Consider the following 17,040-nt stretch of genomic DNA (forward strand, 5'->3'; position numbering starts at 1 on the left):
TGAGTATTCAGTAGGTTATAGAGTATTTTCTCATTTCATTACCATGATCAGATTTTCTGAGAGTTAGTTTGTGTTTGTTTTCATAAATTTAGAAAACGTAATTATCGTTAGATGATTTCATCACGATATGATTTTCGTTGAAAGACGATAAATGATCATATTGACTTATCACCGGGTCCTTTCACGGAGAGTCTTCAGACGGCTTTTACCTCTACATCTTCACTCTCGCTACAATCCAGAACTCAAGGACCCTCCTTCTAACCCCCCCCCTTATGGCACATTGCCCCTGTCTGGTCATCCTCTCTGCCCTCGCCCTCCTCCTCCTCCTCCTCCTCCTCCTCCTCCTCCTCTCCTCTCCTCTCCTCCTCCTCTTCCTCCTCTTCCTCCTCCTCTCCTCTCCTCCTCCTCTTCCTCCTCCTCTTCCTCTTCCTCCTCCGGCAGTTTAATTACAGGATCAGCGCTCAAACTAATCTCCTCAAAGCCGTGGGCTGCCCCTCCATCCTAATCCAATTATACCTGCCCTGTGTGCCCCCCCCTCCCTCCAACATGATTTATCAGAGAATTATCCTCCGCCGATTTAAAAAAGGACTCATTTCCATTCATTAGGAAAGAGATTCAGATATAAATGAGCATGTAATTCCTGCTGATTCCTCCAATTAAATTTAACTAATCCTGGGAAAACTGCAGGTTAAGTTCTTTGACAGGAGACGGAGGAGATGGAGGAGACCTGTGGTCCTCCGTCAGAGAGGAGGCCATCACACCAGTCAACAGCCGTCTCTCACTGGTTAAAGTCAGGCAGGTAAAACGAGGACTAACGAGACAAAATAAACACAAACATGGAACAACATCTCTCCAATTAGCCAATAATAACCCGTCCTGTCCTCCGGAGCAGTGACGGAGGACTGAGGGTCTGGCAGATGGAGGACAGGGTGGATGGGCTGCAGACTATGTGCTAATTGGAGGAGCAGTTAAGCAGTTAGGGGAGCACATTCTTCCAGAGCTCTGACCGATCTCCGTAGAGCCGGGTACTGAGGAAGCTCCTCTCCTCGTCATCATCAGGAGGAGAAGAAAGAAGACGCAGCCTCAGAAAGGAATCTTCCTCTTCAAGGCGCACGTGCCTCATTACAGCTCAACCCCCCCCCACCCCTTTGGCTTGACAACAACGAGGTCAGCTTTCCTATGTCTGCACGTTTTGTCCACCCGTGTCTCTTCCTCTTTCGTTCACGTTCCACCGAGATTGCTTTGTTGTTATCTGAGCCTCTGTCTCAGTCCACTCCTGTTCTGGCCAACGACTCCTCAGACTTGACAAGAAGAAAGTCAGGACACACGTGTTATCAAAAACCTGAATGCATCACACATAAAGGAACCGGGACCTGACGAGCCGTCTGTGTGTCCCAATTAGGTGATAATTAACGGAGCTGTGGTAATGACGCGGCGGCGGCGTGCCGGCAGCTTCCATTTACTCCGGTCTGAATGCTGCGGCGTGCTCTGGAAGCCTAATTGAAGCCGAGGCTGACGGCGGGAGATTCTTCCTTTGAATGACTCGGTTGGCAGGGAGCGAGCTCACTGTTACCTTTGTACAGGCATTGTGCTGGACTAGCTGTTAGCCTCTGCTCACTAAGGAAAGGTCAACACAAATACAGCAGAGCCTCTGAGGGAGGAAACAATGAATAATATGAATGAGGAGAGCAGGAGAAGCAACAGCTGCTCAAACTGAAGACTTAATGATCTTAGTCAAATAATGAAGAGTGTGTTTCCTCTAAAGAGACTTCTGAGGCATCTTCAGGTTGTTTTCTTCAGCAGGAGATCTGAAAACCTACGATCTAGACGTTTAGGGCAAACTATATTATCATTTTAACACGGACTTGATCTTATAACATCCTATACTGACTTTTTATGACATACCATACTATGACTTTTTTCAACATACTATTACTTTTTTGACATAATGTTCTGTGACGTTTTCAACTTACTATACTATGACATTTTTTTTTACTTTTTTGCAGCATATTGCATTACGATTCTTTTTAACATCCTACACAATGACTTTTTTTTTATTTCTTTTTTTTTACAATTGGACATAACATAATATGACTTTTTAATAACTTTATTATACACATATACTATGACTTTCTTTTACTTAACATATTATACAATGACTTTTTTATTTGGACGTACTAAACTATGACTTTTTTTTTTTTTTAATTTTGGACTTACTAAACTATGACTTTTTTTTTTAAATTTTGGACGTACTAAACTATGACTTTTTTAAATTTTTTAATTTTGGACAATACTAAACTATGACTCTTTTTTTTATATTTTGGACGTACTAAACTATGACTTTTTTAATTTTTAATTTTGGACGTACTAAACTATGACTTTTTTTTTTATTTTGGACGTACTAAACTATGACTCTTTTTTTTATATTTTGGACTAAACTATGACTTTTTTAATTTTTTAATTTTGGACGTACTAAACTATGACTTTTTTAATTTTTAAATTTGGGACGTACTAAAACTATGACTTTTTTAATTTTTTAATTTGGGATGTACTAAACTATGACTTTTTTTTTTTATTATTTTGGACGTACTAAACTATGACTTTTTTTCGACATACTACTATGACTTTTTTGTACTCTTTTTTTTACATGCTATATTGTGACTTGTGAAATAGCTCAGTGTGGTCGATATTCGGTTGTAATATCTGGAGGTTGCGGGTGATTTTTTTCCCCGATATATTATATTATGACTTTTTTCAACATACTCTGACTTTTTTCCAGATACTATACTATACATACTATACTATACTATACATATATACTATACCTATACTATACTATACTATACTATACTATACATACTATACTATACTATACTACACATACTATACTATACTACACATACTATACTATACTATACTATACATACATACTATACTATACTATACATACTATGCTATACTATACTATACTATACTATACCATACCATACCATACCATACTATACTAAACATACTATACTATACCATGTCTTTTTTTCGACATACTATACTACGGCTTTTTTTTCAACTTGCTTTACCGTGACTTTTTTTCGACAAACTATTTTTTTTTTCAGCATACTACACTATGATGTTTTCGACACACTATACATTCCTACATATTAGAATTATGATTTTTTTCAACATACTATACTATTATTATTTTGTACTTCTTTTGACGTACTATACTTTGACTTTTTAATTACACATTATACTTTGACTTTTTTAGTTTTTTATTGATATTTTTTTATAACATACGTTGTGCATTTACATGCAGATTAGGAGCCTGGTGGAGACTAAACCTTTCTAAATATGGGATGTCCTCTGGACCGACGGGTTTAACACCACTCTATCGAAAACATCCCCGATTCGAGTCCGAGCGAAAAGACCGTAGTTGCATTTGTCCCTCCATTTATTCTCATTTCCTGTGACCTCTCTACTGTCCACTGTCAAAATAAAAACAAGAGTGCTCCATAGAAACTCACTTTTTACAGTATTATTATAAGAATAACCTGAGAGGATTCTGCAGCCCATAGAAGAGTCTAGATTAGTATATATTTACCTGGACAACTTGTCAAACATATTGACAAGGTTTCTGGGCTTCGTACTCCTTCTGCTCCTCGGTCATCTCCTCGATGGGTGCGGCATCGGCTCCTCCACGTGACCGGTGATGGGTTTGATGCTGGAACAAACAGACGAGCAAAGTTAATATACAGCTGCAAAACCGATTCATACATGATCAATGCATACAGATTAACATAGTAAACAAACTGACATCGGATTGTCGATGCTTTATTCTAAGACTTTCAACTCACAAAGTTTTAGCAGATTTGTATTCCTCTGTGTCCGAGTCTTCATCTTCCGAGTACTGAGTCTCTCCTCTCCCTCCGGCCAGAAGTCCTCGAGCCACCAGGAGTCCTGCTGCATTTCCATATCCTGTGTACTTCAACAGGTTGTCCACTACAAGAGACACCACAAACACACGAGGTTGTGAGGTTACATCAAAACGTACACGTGTCTCAAACAGTCTCATATTTTCTCATCTGATGCGCTGCGCCCGACGTTCCTCCCTGTGACCCGATCGCTGCTCACCGCTTTCTTTGCAGAGGACGAAGAGAAAACTCTGCAGCCGTCTGCTTCACACCCATGTCCACGTGTGTCATAAGGCGAACCAGCTTTGTTTCTGGTGGTGGTGCCGATCTCTGGCCTGATCTTTACATCTTTCAGTGGGGGGAGTACCTGAAGGAGCAGACATTATACACAAGATAATCAGATCATTGTTTTCCTGTCACTATAAACAACCTCTGAAACCTAAGTCTAATCAACACACACAGCTATGAGGTCCATTTCAATCTGGTTAGGATTCCTGGTGGTCCATGAATGGAAAAGAGAAGCCATCGATGAAAGAGGTTTGGAGCAGTGGTGTACTTTTACTCAGACACTTCAGCAGGACAGATGTTGGCGTTCCAGATTAGAGGACCAACTCAATGAGAATGTCACATACACATCAGAAATGTTCACATACTTTACTGTTATCTCAGTTTAAATCTGTCGGCAGCTACTGTACCCTGAGCTTTGATATATCTGCGGATCTCCCTGTGTTGTCTGGATCCTTCAGTCAAGAGGCTGAGCACCGGAGTCAAAACCCTCTTTGTAGTTGGAGCCCTGCTTGGAGAGACACAAACCACAAACACTTCACAAGCTGCACAAGCTGGAAACAGTGGATAGATTATAATCAGTGGTGCTCACACATATAATATGAAGACTAATGAGGTAAAGACCAGATGGGTGAATGAGAGACCTGATGACATGCAGTAAAGTGGTGTGTCACGTGTCCGTTTTGAACGGGCACTGCACTAGTTGTGACTAGGGATGCAAATTTTGAAAAATTTTCTTAACCGATAACCGATCCTCGTTAACCGATTATTAACCGACAAGATTTGTGCCTCGCATGCAGCGGTGTACCAGCTGCAGGAGCACAACAGATATTCCTTGACTGAAGTCCTCCAGTTCATCGTCCGGGAGCGTTAACTTAGCAGCTACGATGCTGCGTGTAGTGTTGCGGACATGCAGCCACTTTCACAGTAAAAGTCTCCACCGCACATTTAGTTGTAGTTTAGCAGGTTGTCAGCTGTGTGTCTGCCCGGATTAACGATAGCGATTACCCTACATACAGTGTGTGTGTTTGTGCTACGTTAGCAGCTGCTAGCGTTGCCGGTGGCTCCGTGCTCGCTGTAGTCACACACATCCGCTCTGGTCAGCGGGGTGTAACTTCAGTGAGTTTTCCAAAACACTGTTGTCGGTGGCGTTCTAGCTGTGAACGTAGGTGTAGCAGACAGTGTGTGTACCGTTTATCTGTCAGTGAATAAATGCTACGAGGCTACAACTCCTCCGCTCAGCGAGCTATAGACGGAAGACAACTTCACTGTATCTGTAACGCCGGCTCAGACTCTCTTAAGGTGGACCAGCTCTTTCTCCTTTAAGTGACGAGTTTTTCTCAGCTTTTTAATTAATTATTAACATTCTTTTAACCGTTTTAACCGATAGCGTTAATCGGTTAAAATGCTTAATGTCGGTAAACGGTTAATTATTAACATCCCTATTTGTGAGTATATTTTCGTTCTGCGAGGCCGAGGAGCTTCCCTGTTTCCTGTATTCAGATCTCAAATATCAAATAAATGCAAGATGTCACAAAAATGTGTCCCGTGGCCGGCTACCTTTGTTTAAAATGTATGCATCTTAGTTTACATGGAAGCTCAGGCGTTTACTCCACTTGTATCACGTGCACTATACTGTGATATATTTAACCGCTCTTGAAGGAGAGTCTCAGTGTGTGAACAGCCAGTTCTCTTTGTATTCGCTGCAGAGGATGAACTTTACCTTGTCCATCCTTTTCTCCATGAAGTCTATCAACATCTGGACTCCATCCATGTTTTTCCCACCATATATCTCCAGTCCTCCCTGGACAGGCACGTCAATCAACACGTCCAGGCAGGACACGGGCAGGTTATTCAGCAGGTTGATGGCATGGGCTGGAGATTAAACAAAAATATAAAATATATCTTAATGACTTAATAACAACACCACAATACCCAGCTGTGTGTTACTAAGTAGAAAATTCTATTTCTAAACTGTTGGCAGATTCATCAAGGCTGCCCGAGTTTTATCTATTTGATCTGGATATTTATGTCGATACTGTCTGAGAAGACCAACGATGGCCAATTAGAGACAAATAATGAGACCTCTGAAATGATGGATTTGAGAAGACATAAAGCTGCTGTCAGGGACAGCTGGACAGCCGAGATGGAGGAAACAGCTTATATGGTGAATATTCTGCCAACACCAAATATCACAGCTCTTCCGATGCACGACTCATAACCGTGAGGAGGAAAAGGTGGTGTGTAGCTCCACCTGGAGAGGCAACCCTTATAATGTTGTGTGCTAGTGTGTAGAGTAATCTTGTATTGTCAGGATGTTTGTGATTGGAGAAGAAAACCTGAAATGTCTTCTTATTTGTGTGATGGATGCAACACGGATCTTAAAGTTGGTTCAGATTTTTTTTACACCTCAAACCTGCTTTCATGTCACTTTGCTGTTTCTTTATAAACAACTTTACCCATTCACACTCCACTTAGACCAGCTCTGTCACAGACTCACATTCAAACAAACAAAGTTAGGTTGGTCAATGGACCAGCTCAGCCACCGACTCCACAGGTCAAGAGACACATCAGTCTCTTTATATGACGCTGTTTAAATTTCAGTGTGTGGCCACAGATTCTTGGCATTCCTGCATTAAATTACCATGAGAAGAAGATACTGCGACAGCACAGAGCATCTAGAAGATGAAACACCAAACAAGGCTCCAAAGAAACATCTCTGATTTTCCCACGACACCGCAGTCTGCTATCGGACCGCGGGCTATAAGTCTTAGTTTGCAGTGAGCCGCTCGCTCACTCACAGCTGCTTGGTGGACACTCAGCGCTTCTCCAGACGCCAGACGGGTGATTTTCTATGCAAATCAGTTTCAAATGAAGTTTGACCGGTTTCACAGGTTGTAAAGTGCAGGGCGCCTTGATAAAATGTTCACGGTGTAGCTCACGAAAAGAGTTTCAAATATTAAAGAGGACAGACTTCCCACCTGTGTGCCTCCTCCGTTTTCTCCTCGGTCTCAGTCTTCAGCATCAACAGATGACGCAGGATAGCGGCGATGAGTCGGAACTGGGTGGTCGTCCTCCTGTCAAATTCAAGGATGTACAAAACATGAATTCCAAGCCGACAGTTTTCATTGTTCAGAAGTAAAGCAAAACAAAGAGGTAGAAAATACTCAAACTACATGGACAGGGACCTGGAAGCAAACTAACTGCAAAATAGCTGCCTTCAAATTCAACGAGGCGTCTAAAGAGCAAAAAGAGGAGAGCTACGAGACGGAGTGAGATCAGAGGAAGAGGGAGTTTGGATTTCTACGGTATCACAGAGGAGGGGGGGGGTCTAACTGGACAACTAAGAACTAAATTTGGTGTCATTAAGACTTACGCTGTGTCAGATGCAGCCTCCGCGGTCACGTGTCCCCTTCAGTCCAAATTACATGAAATGTGGCAAAACTGCCAAGTTTGATAGTGATTTTCAGAAATCAGCTGTAGCTACAAACTATTACATGATAACTACGTCATGAACGACCATCAATCACAACCACATATAATAATGACACCTGGTCAGAAAGCATATGTACCAAATATCATCCCATTTCATTCACAGGATGAGATGCTACAGTGTTTTTGAACTGTGTGTTTGTAGCCTATGAAAGAAGAGAGACATTTTATCACAGTAGGAAAATCACAGGTGTATATAAATAACATTATTGATGGCTGAATTCCATTAGCTGCTTCAGTTTCAGGGTCCTGGTATTGTGCATGCTGGCTCACTGTCACGACTTACTGGTGACCTAATGTTTGTATTAATGTTAGGTTTGTGATGGTTTATATTTTTGGTGTTGGTATTCGTTAGTGTTGGGGATATTGTCATTTATTATTATATGATCGGGATGATTTGGGTCACATGGATATGGGCGGCACCCATAGTTTATATAATCAGCTGTTCACGAGAGGGAAGAGTGGGAAGAGTGGGAAGAGTGGGAAGAGAGGGAAGAGGAGGGAAGAGAGGGAAGAGAGGGAAGAGTGGGAAGAGTGGGTCGCCGTATTTTCCTTTTGATCGCTGTTGATTGATTTTGTGCATGTTATAATAAGTCGATAATTTTCATTAAACTAGATTTTGTTCAACGTATTTTTCAAATCTCAGTGTATCATTTAAGTAGCGCATCGGACAAGCGAACCGGCCCAACCTCAGCCTCTCAGCTGCTTTTTGTTTCCTGAAGTCGCCGCAGTGGTGAGCAGACGTATGATCTCTCTGGACAAAAGACAGTCTAACCTGTAATTGACCACATGACTGAGCCAGAAACATTTATGTTTCTGGTGATGCATACTTGATCTGCTCTTAACCCCTCCATACGTACTGTACTTATGACAACGAGTCAGAGAACAAACCCAAAAGACTGGAGTAAAACAGCCTTACAACACACTCACCTCACCACCAGTGTCAGACAGTGTGAGGTTGAACAAGGCTTTGAGCGCCTCCATTGATCTCTCATTGTCCGCTGCAGGCATGGGCAGGGCCTGTGGATCTGGACGGGCGGCTTCATAGGGACCGACCCAGCTCACATCCAGGGTGTGCTCCAGGACCTCCGTCAGTAGTCTCACAGCATGCAATTCTCTCCTCAAAACCCCTCTCACATCGGGCCTCAGTGCAGACAGCAGGAAGAGGAGGCGCAGTGTGAAGAGGCCCACCTCATGGTGCCATGTGCGGGCTGTACGCAGGTTGGCACAGAGGCCATGAGCCAGCTGCACGTCTACACTGACCTGCTGAGCTGCAGGACTGTTGTACACCACGTTGCATAGGCACTTCAAGGCCTCCACCACCACCCTCTCCTCTTCCTCTGACAGGGTGTCTTCCTGAGAGCTTTTCTGGTTGTCATTTCCTTCCTCTCCAGCGTTCAGCCTCGCCATCCCTCCAAGGATCAGCATGCCCTCCCTGGTGGCTACAGGTGCGAGGACACGCTTGTCTCTGGACAGGATGCGGAGTGTCTCCAGACATGTCTTCTGACAGCTGGGCTGCACCTTCCTCCCGAGAACCGACAACACGCTCTGACACAGCTTCTGAAATGACACAGAATGAGAAAATTATAACACAACTGGGCTACAATGATCATCTAATAACCAACTGCTCAGATAACTAGTACTTACACTCCGCAGGGTCTCCTCCTTTTGGTCAAAACTGAAGGTGTGACTGTTCTGAAACAGACAAGATGATCATTGTGGACACCAAACAACTCAGACTGACACCTCACAGACACATATAGAATAGAATAGAATAGAACGCTTTATTGTCATCGTATTAAATACAACGAGATTCACAGTTGCCACTTCTGGTCAGTGCTTTAAAACAAATACTTGACAAGACTAAATGAGGCAGGTGAAACATCTAACAGGTAAAACACACACAGTTATAAAGCAAATAAAACAGGTAAAGTAGATGTAATAAATCTAAACAGAGGTATTACACTAGAAGTATAAAATATAAAAATAGATGTAATATAAACAGATATAGTTGCATATTAAACACAACTTATTATGAATGAACCCCAGCCTCTTGGAAAATGACATAATCACTTCCCAGTAGCCGAGCTAAAGCATGCTAATATTACTATATAACTCTATAACTCTATATAACTCTGTATAACTCTGTATAACACTGTATAACTCTATATAACTCTATATAACTCTGTATAACTCTGTATAACTCTGTATAACACTATATAACTCTGTATAACTCTGTATAACTCTGTATAACACTATATAACTCTGTATAACACTGTATAACTCTGTATAACACTGTATAACTCTATATAACTCTGTATAACTCTATATAACTCTGTATAACTCTGTATAACTCTGTATAACTCTATATAACTCTATATAACTCTGTATAACTCTATATAACTCTGTATAACTCTGTATAACTCTGTATAACTCTGTATAACTCTGTATAACTCTGTATAACTCTATATAACTCTGTATAACTCTGTATAACTCTATATAACTCTGTATAACTCTGTATAACTCTATATAACTCTGTATAACTCTGTATAACTCTGTATAACTCTGTATAACTCTGTATAAACTCTGTATAACTCTGTATAACTCTGTATAACTCTATATAACTCTGTATAACTCTGTATAACTCTACTCTATATAACTCTGTATAACCTCTATATAACTCTGTATAAACTCTGTATAACTCTATATAACTCTGTATAACTCTGTATAACTCTATATAACTCTGTATAACTCTATATAACTCTGTATAACTCTATATAACTCTGTATAACTCTGTATAACTCTATATAACTCTATATAACTCTGTATAACTCTATATAACTCTGTATAACTCTATATAACTCTATATAACTCTGTATAACTCTATATAACTCTGTATAACTCTGTATAACTCTATATAACTCTGTATAACTCTAGGTGCACTGTGAGCAGGCAGCATTAGCAGCATTAGCATCATTAGCATACGTTGGTGGTGTTAACAGCAGCATTGTCCAGTTTGACTCATTCATTAGTTTGGTGTGAGATGTTTAACGATGCAACATGTAACATCATGTAACATCATGTGACATCATGTGACATCATGTGACAACATGTGACATCATGTGACATCATGTAACATCATGTGACATCATGTGACAACATGTGACATCATGTGACATCATGTGACATCATGTGACATCATGTGACATCATGTAACATCATGTAACATCATGTGACAACATGTGACATCATGTAACAACATGTAACATCATGTGACATCATGTGACATCATGTGACAACATGTGACATCATGTAACAACATGTAACATCATGTGACATCATGTGACATCATGTAACATCATGTAACATCATGTAACATCATGTAACATCATGTAACATCATGTGACATCATGTAACAACATGTAACATCATGTGACATCATGTGACATCATGTAACATCATGTGACATCATGTAACATCATGTAACAACATGTAACATCATGTGACATCATGTAACATCATGTGACATCATGTAACATCATGTAACATCATGTGACAACATGTAACATCATGTAACAACATGTAACATCATGTGACATCATGTGACATCATGTAACATCATGTGACAACATGTAACATCATGTAACATCATGTAACAACATGTAACATCATGTGACATCATGTGACAACATGTAACATCATGTAACAACATGTAACATCATGTGACATCATGTAACATCATGTAACATCATGTAACATCATGTAACATCATGTAACATCATGTGACATCATGTAACAACATGTAACATCATGTGACATCATGTGACATCATGTAACATCATGTGACATCATGTAACATCATGTAACAACATGTAACATCATGTGACATCATGTAACATCATGTGACATCATGTAACATCATGTAACATCATGTGACAACATGTAACATCATGTAACAACATGTAACATCATGTGACATCATGTGACATCATGTAACATCATGTGACAACATGTAACATCATGTAACATCATGTAACAACATGTAACATCATGTAACATCATGTGACAACATGTAACATCATGTAACAACATGTAACATCATGTGACATCATGTAACATCATGTAACATCATGTAACAACATGTAACATCATGTAACATCATGTGACAACATGTAACATCATGTAACAACATGTAACATCATGTGACATCATGTGACATCATGTGACATCATGTAACATCATGTAACATCATGTGACAACATGTAACATCATGTAACAACATGTAACATCATGTAACATCATGTAACAACATGTAACATCATGTGACATCATGTAACATCATGTAACATCATGTGACATCATGTGACATCATGTAACAACATGTAACATCATGTAACATCATGTGACATCATGTAACATCATGTGATACTGCAGCTCAGTCTGCTGGCCAGATGTTGAGCTAGCTCACAGCTAGCTGTTGAGCTAGCTGTGAGCTAGCTGCCGTTAGCTGCTGCAGCTAGCTGCGGGTTGTTGTGGTTGAGTTAATAACGAGCAGAGCCTCCACTAACCTCTCTAATGAACTGCCGCAGAAGCTTCTCGATGTCCTCTTCGTTGGAAGTGTCGAGCTGTGATAACATGTTATTTAACTCCATGCTGTTTATCTGAGGTTAGAGCAGTTAGCTAGCTGTCAGGCTAGCTGAATGAGTGTCAGCCAGGTCTGCTGCTGCAAGGCCTATGAGAGGAGGCTAAATCATACGTCACATCTCGAGGGTCATAGCACATGCGCAGTAGAATCTAGCCGAAATTGAGCCAATCACAACGCAGGAGCGCAGCTTCAGTTACACTGCGCATGCGTACTCCCCATCAGTGTCCTAGCCTTCTTCTAGAGGCCTTGATCTGCTGCTGTCAACAGGGAAACTCCCCTGACTGCCTCTCCATCACTTCACTTCAGGGCTGTTCTCTCCTCTACTAGGCTGATTCAGTGCAGCACACATATACAGTTTAAACATATTATATAGTATCCAAATACTCTAATACGCCAATCAACAGTCTGGTGATTATACTGCATAATATAAATAATAATAAACATAACATAAATGCTGGTGTTAGGTTACCATCAATAACCTGATATCTTCAGGTGGAATTTAATTCATTCATTCATTTAATTCATTAATTTCATTCATTAATTTCATTCATTCATTCATTCATTCTCACTGTGCAATATCATTTTCGAATTGTGCAATTTTGTTAATAGATGTTTATTGTCAATACTGTATATACTGCTCCTGTTTTTATACTTCCTTCTATTTAAATGGTTCATATTTTGTTACACTTTGTTTAGCTCTTTTTTACTGTGTTAGCTGATGCTTCTTGTTTTTTGCTTTTTAATCCATCAATAACTAACTGTACAAATGAACCTAATGTGTTAATGTCACTTGAGTTCAGAAACTCAGCTGCTGTTGGCCTCCTCAGAATGGCTGCACTGAAGAACACAACTTAGCTATCTAACTTCTAGCTCTTCAGTTACAAAACAGTCTATATAATATTTAAAGATCTGAAGGAACATATCAGAAATAAGTTAAAGTCGATGCCACTCAACTAAGCTGTAAAACTTATGGACTATGTTAACTATTAAGTAATCAAACAGCTATTTTTTCTCACTGTGCAATATCATTTTCCACTTGTTCAATTTTTATTAATAGTTTGTTTATTGTCAATACTGTATATCCTGCTCCTATTTTTATACTTCTTTCTATTTAAATGGTTCATATTTTGTTACACTTTGTTTAGCTCTTTTTTACAGTGTTAGCTGGTGCATCTTGTTTTTTGCACTATCCTCTTTGCTGCTGTACACTGCACATTTCCCCACTGAGGGACTAATAAAGGAATATCTGATCTTATCTCTTGAATATTCTCAGCTTTTACTAAGTCTGGATTCAGAGCCTCGTTTCCAGGCAGAACACGTTGCCTTAGTGAGAATAGATGGTGCTAGTATCTACTAATGTGAAAAAGATCAGATACCATTACCAAAAAGAAGTTTATTCAAGTGTGCTATTAGTATGTGTCTTTTAAACTTAGAAAAATAGAGTATACTTTCAGTTTACTTTTTATGTACTTATCAGAGATGACAAGTATACAGAAACTTCTACTTGGCTCATACTAGGTGTATTTCACTGACAATACTAACATTATCCATGTATAGATACTGTGAGTTTAAGAATATTAACCCATCATTTGTTTCTGTAATTGCAATCTTACATTTTCAAATAAATCTCTTGATTTTTTTTGATTTTTTTAGATTCATACAAAAAATTCTGCAGAAGCAATATCCTTGAGTCAGTGAGTTATAGACTTATTTTAAAGCACACAAAAATGGAGGTGCTTGTTTGGTGATGTCAGAGATGAGACCTATAGTGGTCATGCATCCTCGTGCACGAACCCAGGATCACCAATCTTCCTCTGAAATCTTCAGCAGATATTAATATTGACACTCAGGTCAGATGATTAAACCACAATAGGGGGTTGGACATTTAATTATTTATTTTTTTGTTGCTCTTAACAGGTTTTTCTAAATTCAAAGTCTCGGTTGTGAATCCTGCAGGATTTCGTAGAGGCGCAACACAGAGGATCCATGTTCGGATAAATACAAATCTCGGCAGGGGTCAGAGGTCAAAGGTTACGGGACTGAGGTGCAATGACCCCGGCCCAGCGGGACATTCTCTCTATACAAATGTAATTCTTTCTGCAGTGTGGCCCTTGTGCTACCGGCCCAACCCCCCACTGACCGTGTTGTCACTGCGTCGCGGAGATAGAGAAGAAACAATCAGCTCAGACGACTTCAGAAAATGTTTTTTTCCCTTTTCAACATCAAAACGTAAGACGGAGATTTGACGGGAGGCGAAAGTGGAATTATGCATTTTTAAAAGGCAACATGTCAGTTATTATAAAGTTAAGTTATTAGTGAAATCTACCTTAAATTATTCTATTAGGGATAGAATATACTAATAGGGACTGTTTGTAACTTCTTCCAGGTATAAATCATTGTGGGTTGGTGTCTCATGCGCGCTCGCGTGTGTATACGCTGTTCAGACTCAGACTCCAACACAAACTAAAGTGAAGCACCAAAACCTCTTGGTTGTATCTAGTGAAGCCCGTCTGTTAAACAGTGTTAACTCTTCCTGCTCCAGCCTCCCGACTGCGGTCAGAGGACACAGAGGAGACGATGCTGTGTCTGCTCTGCTCCTCTGCCTGCCTTCACTCAGACACCACGCTCCTTCTCTCTCTCTCTCTCTCCACCTCTCACGTGCATGCTGCTCACTCCACACTGCAGAAGAGTTAGTTTAGCTCTGAGAATATCTAGTGAATGTTCAGTGGACGTTTGTGCAGAAATAACTGCTGCAGCTCCTCCAGACCAACAGAGGTTTCCCGTGTCTTGTGAAGTGACGGGGCTCCGCAGAGAGATACGTTATCGTCTCCGACCAAAACTCCGGCGTCTCCCCCGTTCCCTCTGGCCGCGGTCGGGAGGCTGAGGCGGGAAAAGCCAACACTAGGATCAGCATTGATTCATGGAGAGACCTTGGTCTGGTCAGCTAACATTACTGCCAAGCAGCTGAAATATAGAGTGATATTGTGCTTTTAGCTGACGTGTGTCTCCTCACTGTGTTGAGCGATGCTCCTTCATGTCTATGTAGAGCGAGCACAAGCGCCAGCAACAGGACGCTGACTTTAGTTGACTTAACGGACACAGGTGAAGCTGTTAATAAGACATTTAGGATTCTTACAAACAGTCCCTTTAAAAAAATTTACAGCTGTCTTATAAACAGGCATAGAAAGGATAGAAAGAGCAGGACTTAATCAATTGCTCCAGTGCTGACATTGATTATGATTATTAAATAGATACAATAATGTGTTTAATAAAATTATTTTGTGGACTTTTACACAGAAAGAAGACAATTTGACCAAGATTTTAAATTGTCACCACAGACGGTTTCCAGTGCTTTTATTTACAGAAAAGTGACTAGACTTCATGTTACTGTACACTTTGATAATTTCCCTTTTTTATAAATACCCATAGGGTAATAGGTCCTCAGTAGCTTCGAGTGCATTATAAAACACACAACCCTAGGTTAATGCGTCTTTCACTAACCATACAAAACAGAGAACAAAGTACCAATTGTAACATAGAAAATAAAGAATACACCATGTTACAAAGTTACAGAAAATACATACTATATATATATTTATATAATGTCACAGTAAAACAGCAAAAAAATCATCTTGCGACGGAATAAACTCGCACAGTTGTTTTTGAGTCACTGCATTCAATCATTAAAAAAAACTATCCCAGATGGAGACACCTCAACACACCGATCGAGGAGTCTGTCTTTGTGCCGCTGTGTGTAACTGGTGTTCCCAAAAGAACGTTAAGGCAGTACAGTTCGTCCACATCCTGCAGCAAGCCCGCGACAAGATGCTGCACAGTGCTGAGCAACGAGAGGAGGCAGCGGTGTCACTGAGACCGGACCGGTGTCAGTGGCAGTTTACGGCACACTGACCCGCCCGTCACCGACAGAGCTGGCTGAGGGTCGGTGGGATGATCTGTGTGCTGACTCGTGAGACTGACGAGGGAAACGGAGGTGTACATTCCTTAAAACAAAGGCACAGCTTGGCAGCAGCATTGCACTCTTAAAAAATGATTTTGCTGCAAGTTCAATCTTTATGATTTGATTTTTGTTTCCTCCAGCAGTGAGCAAAAAACACATCAATCGTTGAAGAAAAAATTCATTAAACCTCCGCACAGTTACACCACAATCATCACTGATTCAGAGGGATGCACCGATACCGATACCGATACCGATACCAGTATCGTGTATCGTTTCCGATACTGTGCTCATGTACTCGTACTCGCAAAACGGCTCCGATACAATGGCACCGATACCACTTTACGGCAGCGCGACGTTAACCTCTCGTCACCATCTTACGGGTCCTTTCGCACGCGCTCACGCTCCACCTCCCCGACGGTGCGGGCGAGACGGGCCGGTGATGCGCCGGTGCGTCGGCGATCACTTTGCGCCACAGGGTTTTGCTTGCACTTGCTGACTCGTGCGTGCGTTAGACTCCTTGGTCCGTGTTTCAAGACGGGTCGGGTGGGTTGCCGACATCGCCGCAGACCCCTGGCGTCGTTTATGTGGGACGTGGCACGACGAGGTTGGGGCACACTGAGGACAGTCTGCCCCGGTCGACAGTCGCACCGGGAGCAGGGAGCCCCGTCACGGTGCGGCGAGGTCAGGCGGAGAGCGCTGTAAAGCTGCGGCCACGAGCCACCTTCGCCCCGAGCCTTTCCAAGCCGACCTAG

At 41.0% G+C, this 17,040-nt stretch overlaps 1 protein-coding gene across 1 annotated transcript in view; it reads right to left on the bottom strand.

Annotated features, from left to right (window-relative positions):
• The window catches only part of ric8b (RIC8 guanine nucleotide exchange factor B), a 25,966-nt gene extending 13,524 nt beyond the window's left edge, over window positions 1–12,442 (bottom strand). The window contains 15 exon segments of the mRNA XM_037768309.1: window positions 3,599–3,627; window positions 3,629–3,678; window positions 3,681–3,718; window positions 3,852–3,996; window positions 4,129–4,156; window positions 4,158–4,214; window positions 4,216–4,275; window positions 4,599–4,679; window positions 4,681–4,704; window positions 5,917–6,068; window positions 7,164–7,257; window positions 7,259–7,270; window positions 8,616–9,245; window positions 9,333–9,380; window positions 12,254–12,442. Coding sequence (XP_037624237.1) covers window positions 3,599–3,627; window positions 3,629–3,678; window positions 3,681–3,718; window positions 3,852–3,996; window positions 4,129–4,156; window positions 4,158–4,214; window positions 4,216–4,275; window positions 4,599–4,679; window positions 4,681–4,704; window positions 5,917–6,068; window positions 7,164–7,257; window positions 7,259–7,270; window positions 8,616–9,245; window positions 9,333–9,380; window positions 12,254–12,337 — 1,532 coding nt within the window. The 5' untranslated portion in view covers window positions 12,338–12,442.
• Between the last annotated feature and the right edge of the window lie 4,598 nt (window positions 12,443–17,040).

This window comes from Sebastes umbrosus, chromosome 4, assembly GCF_015220745.1.
Source record: "Sebastes umbrosus isolate fSebUmb1 chromosome 4, fSebUmb1.pri, whole genome shotgun sequence".
In the NCBI taxonomy this organism is placed as follows: Eukaryota; Metazoa; Chordata; class Actinopteri; order Perciformes; family Sebastidae; genus Sebastes; species Sebastes umbrosus.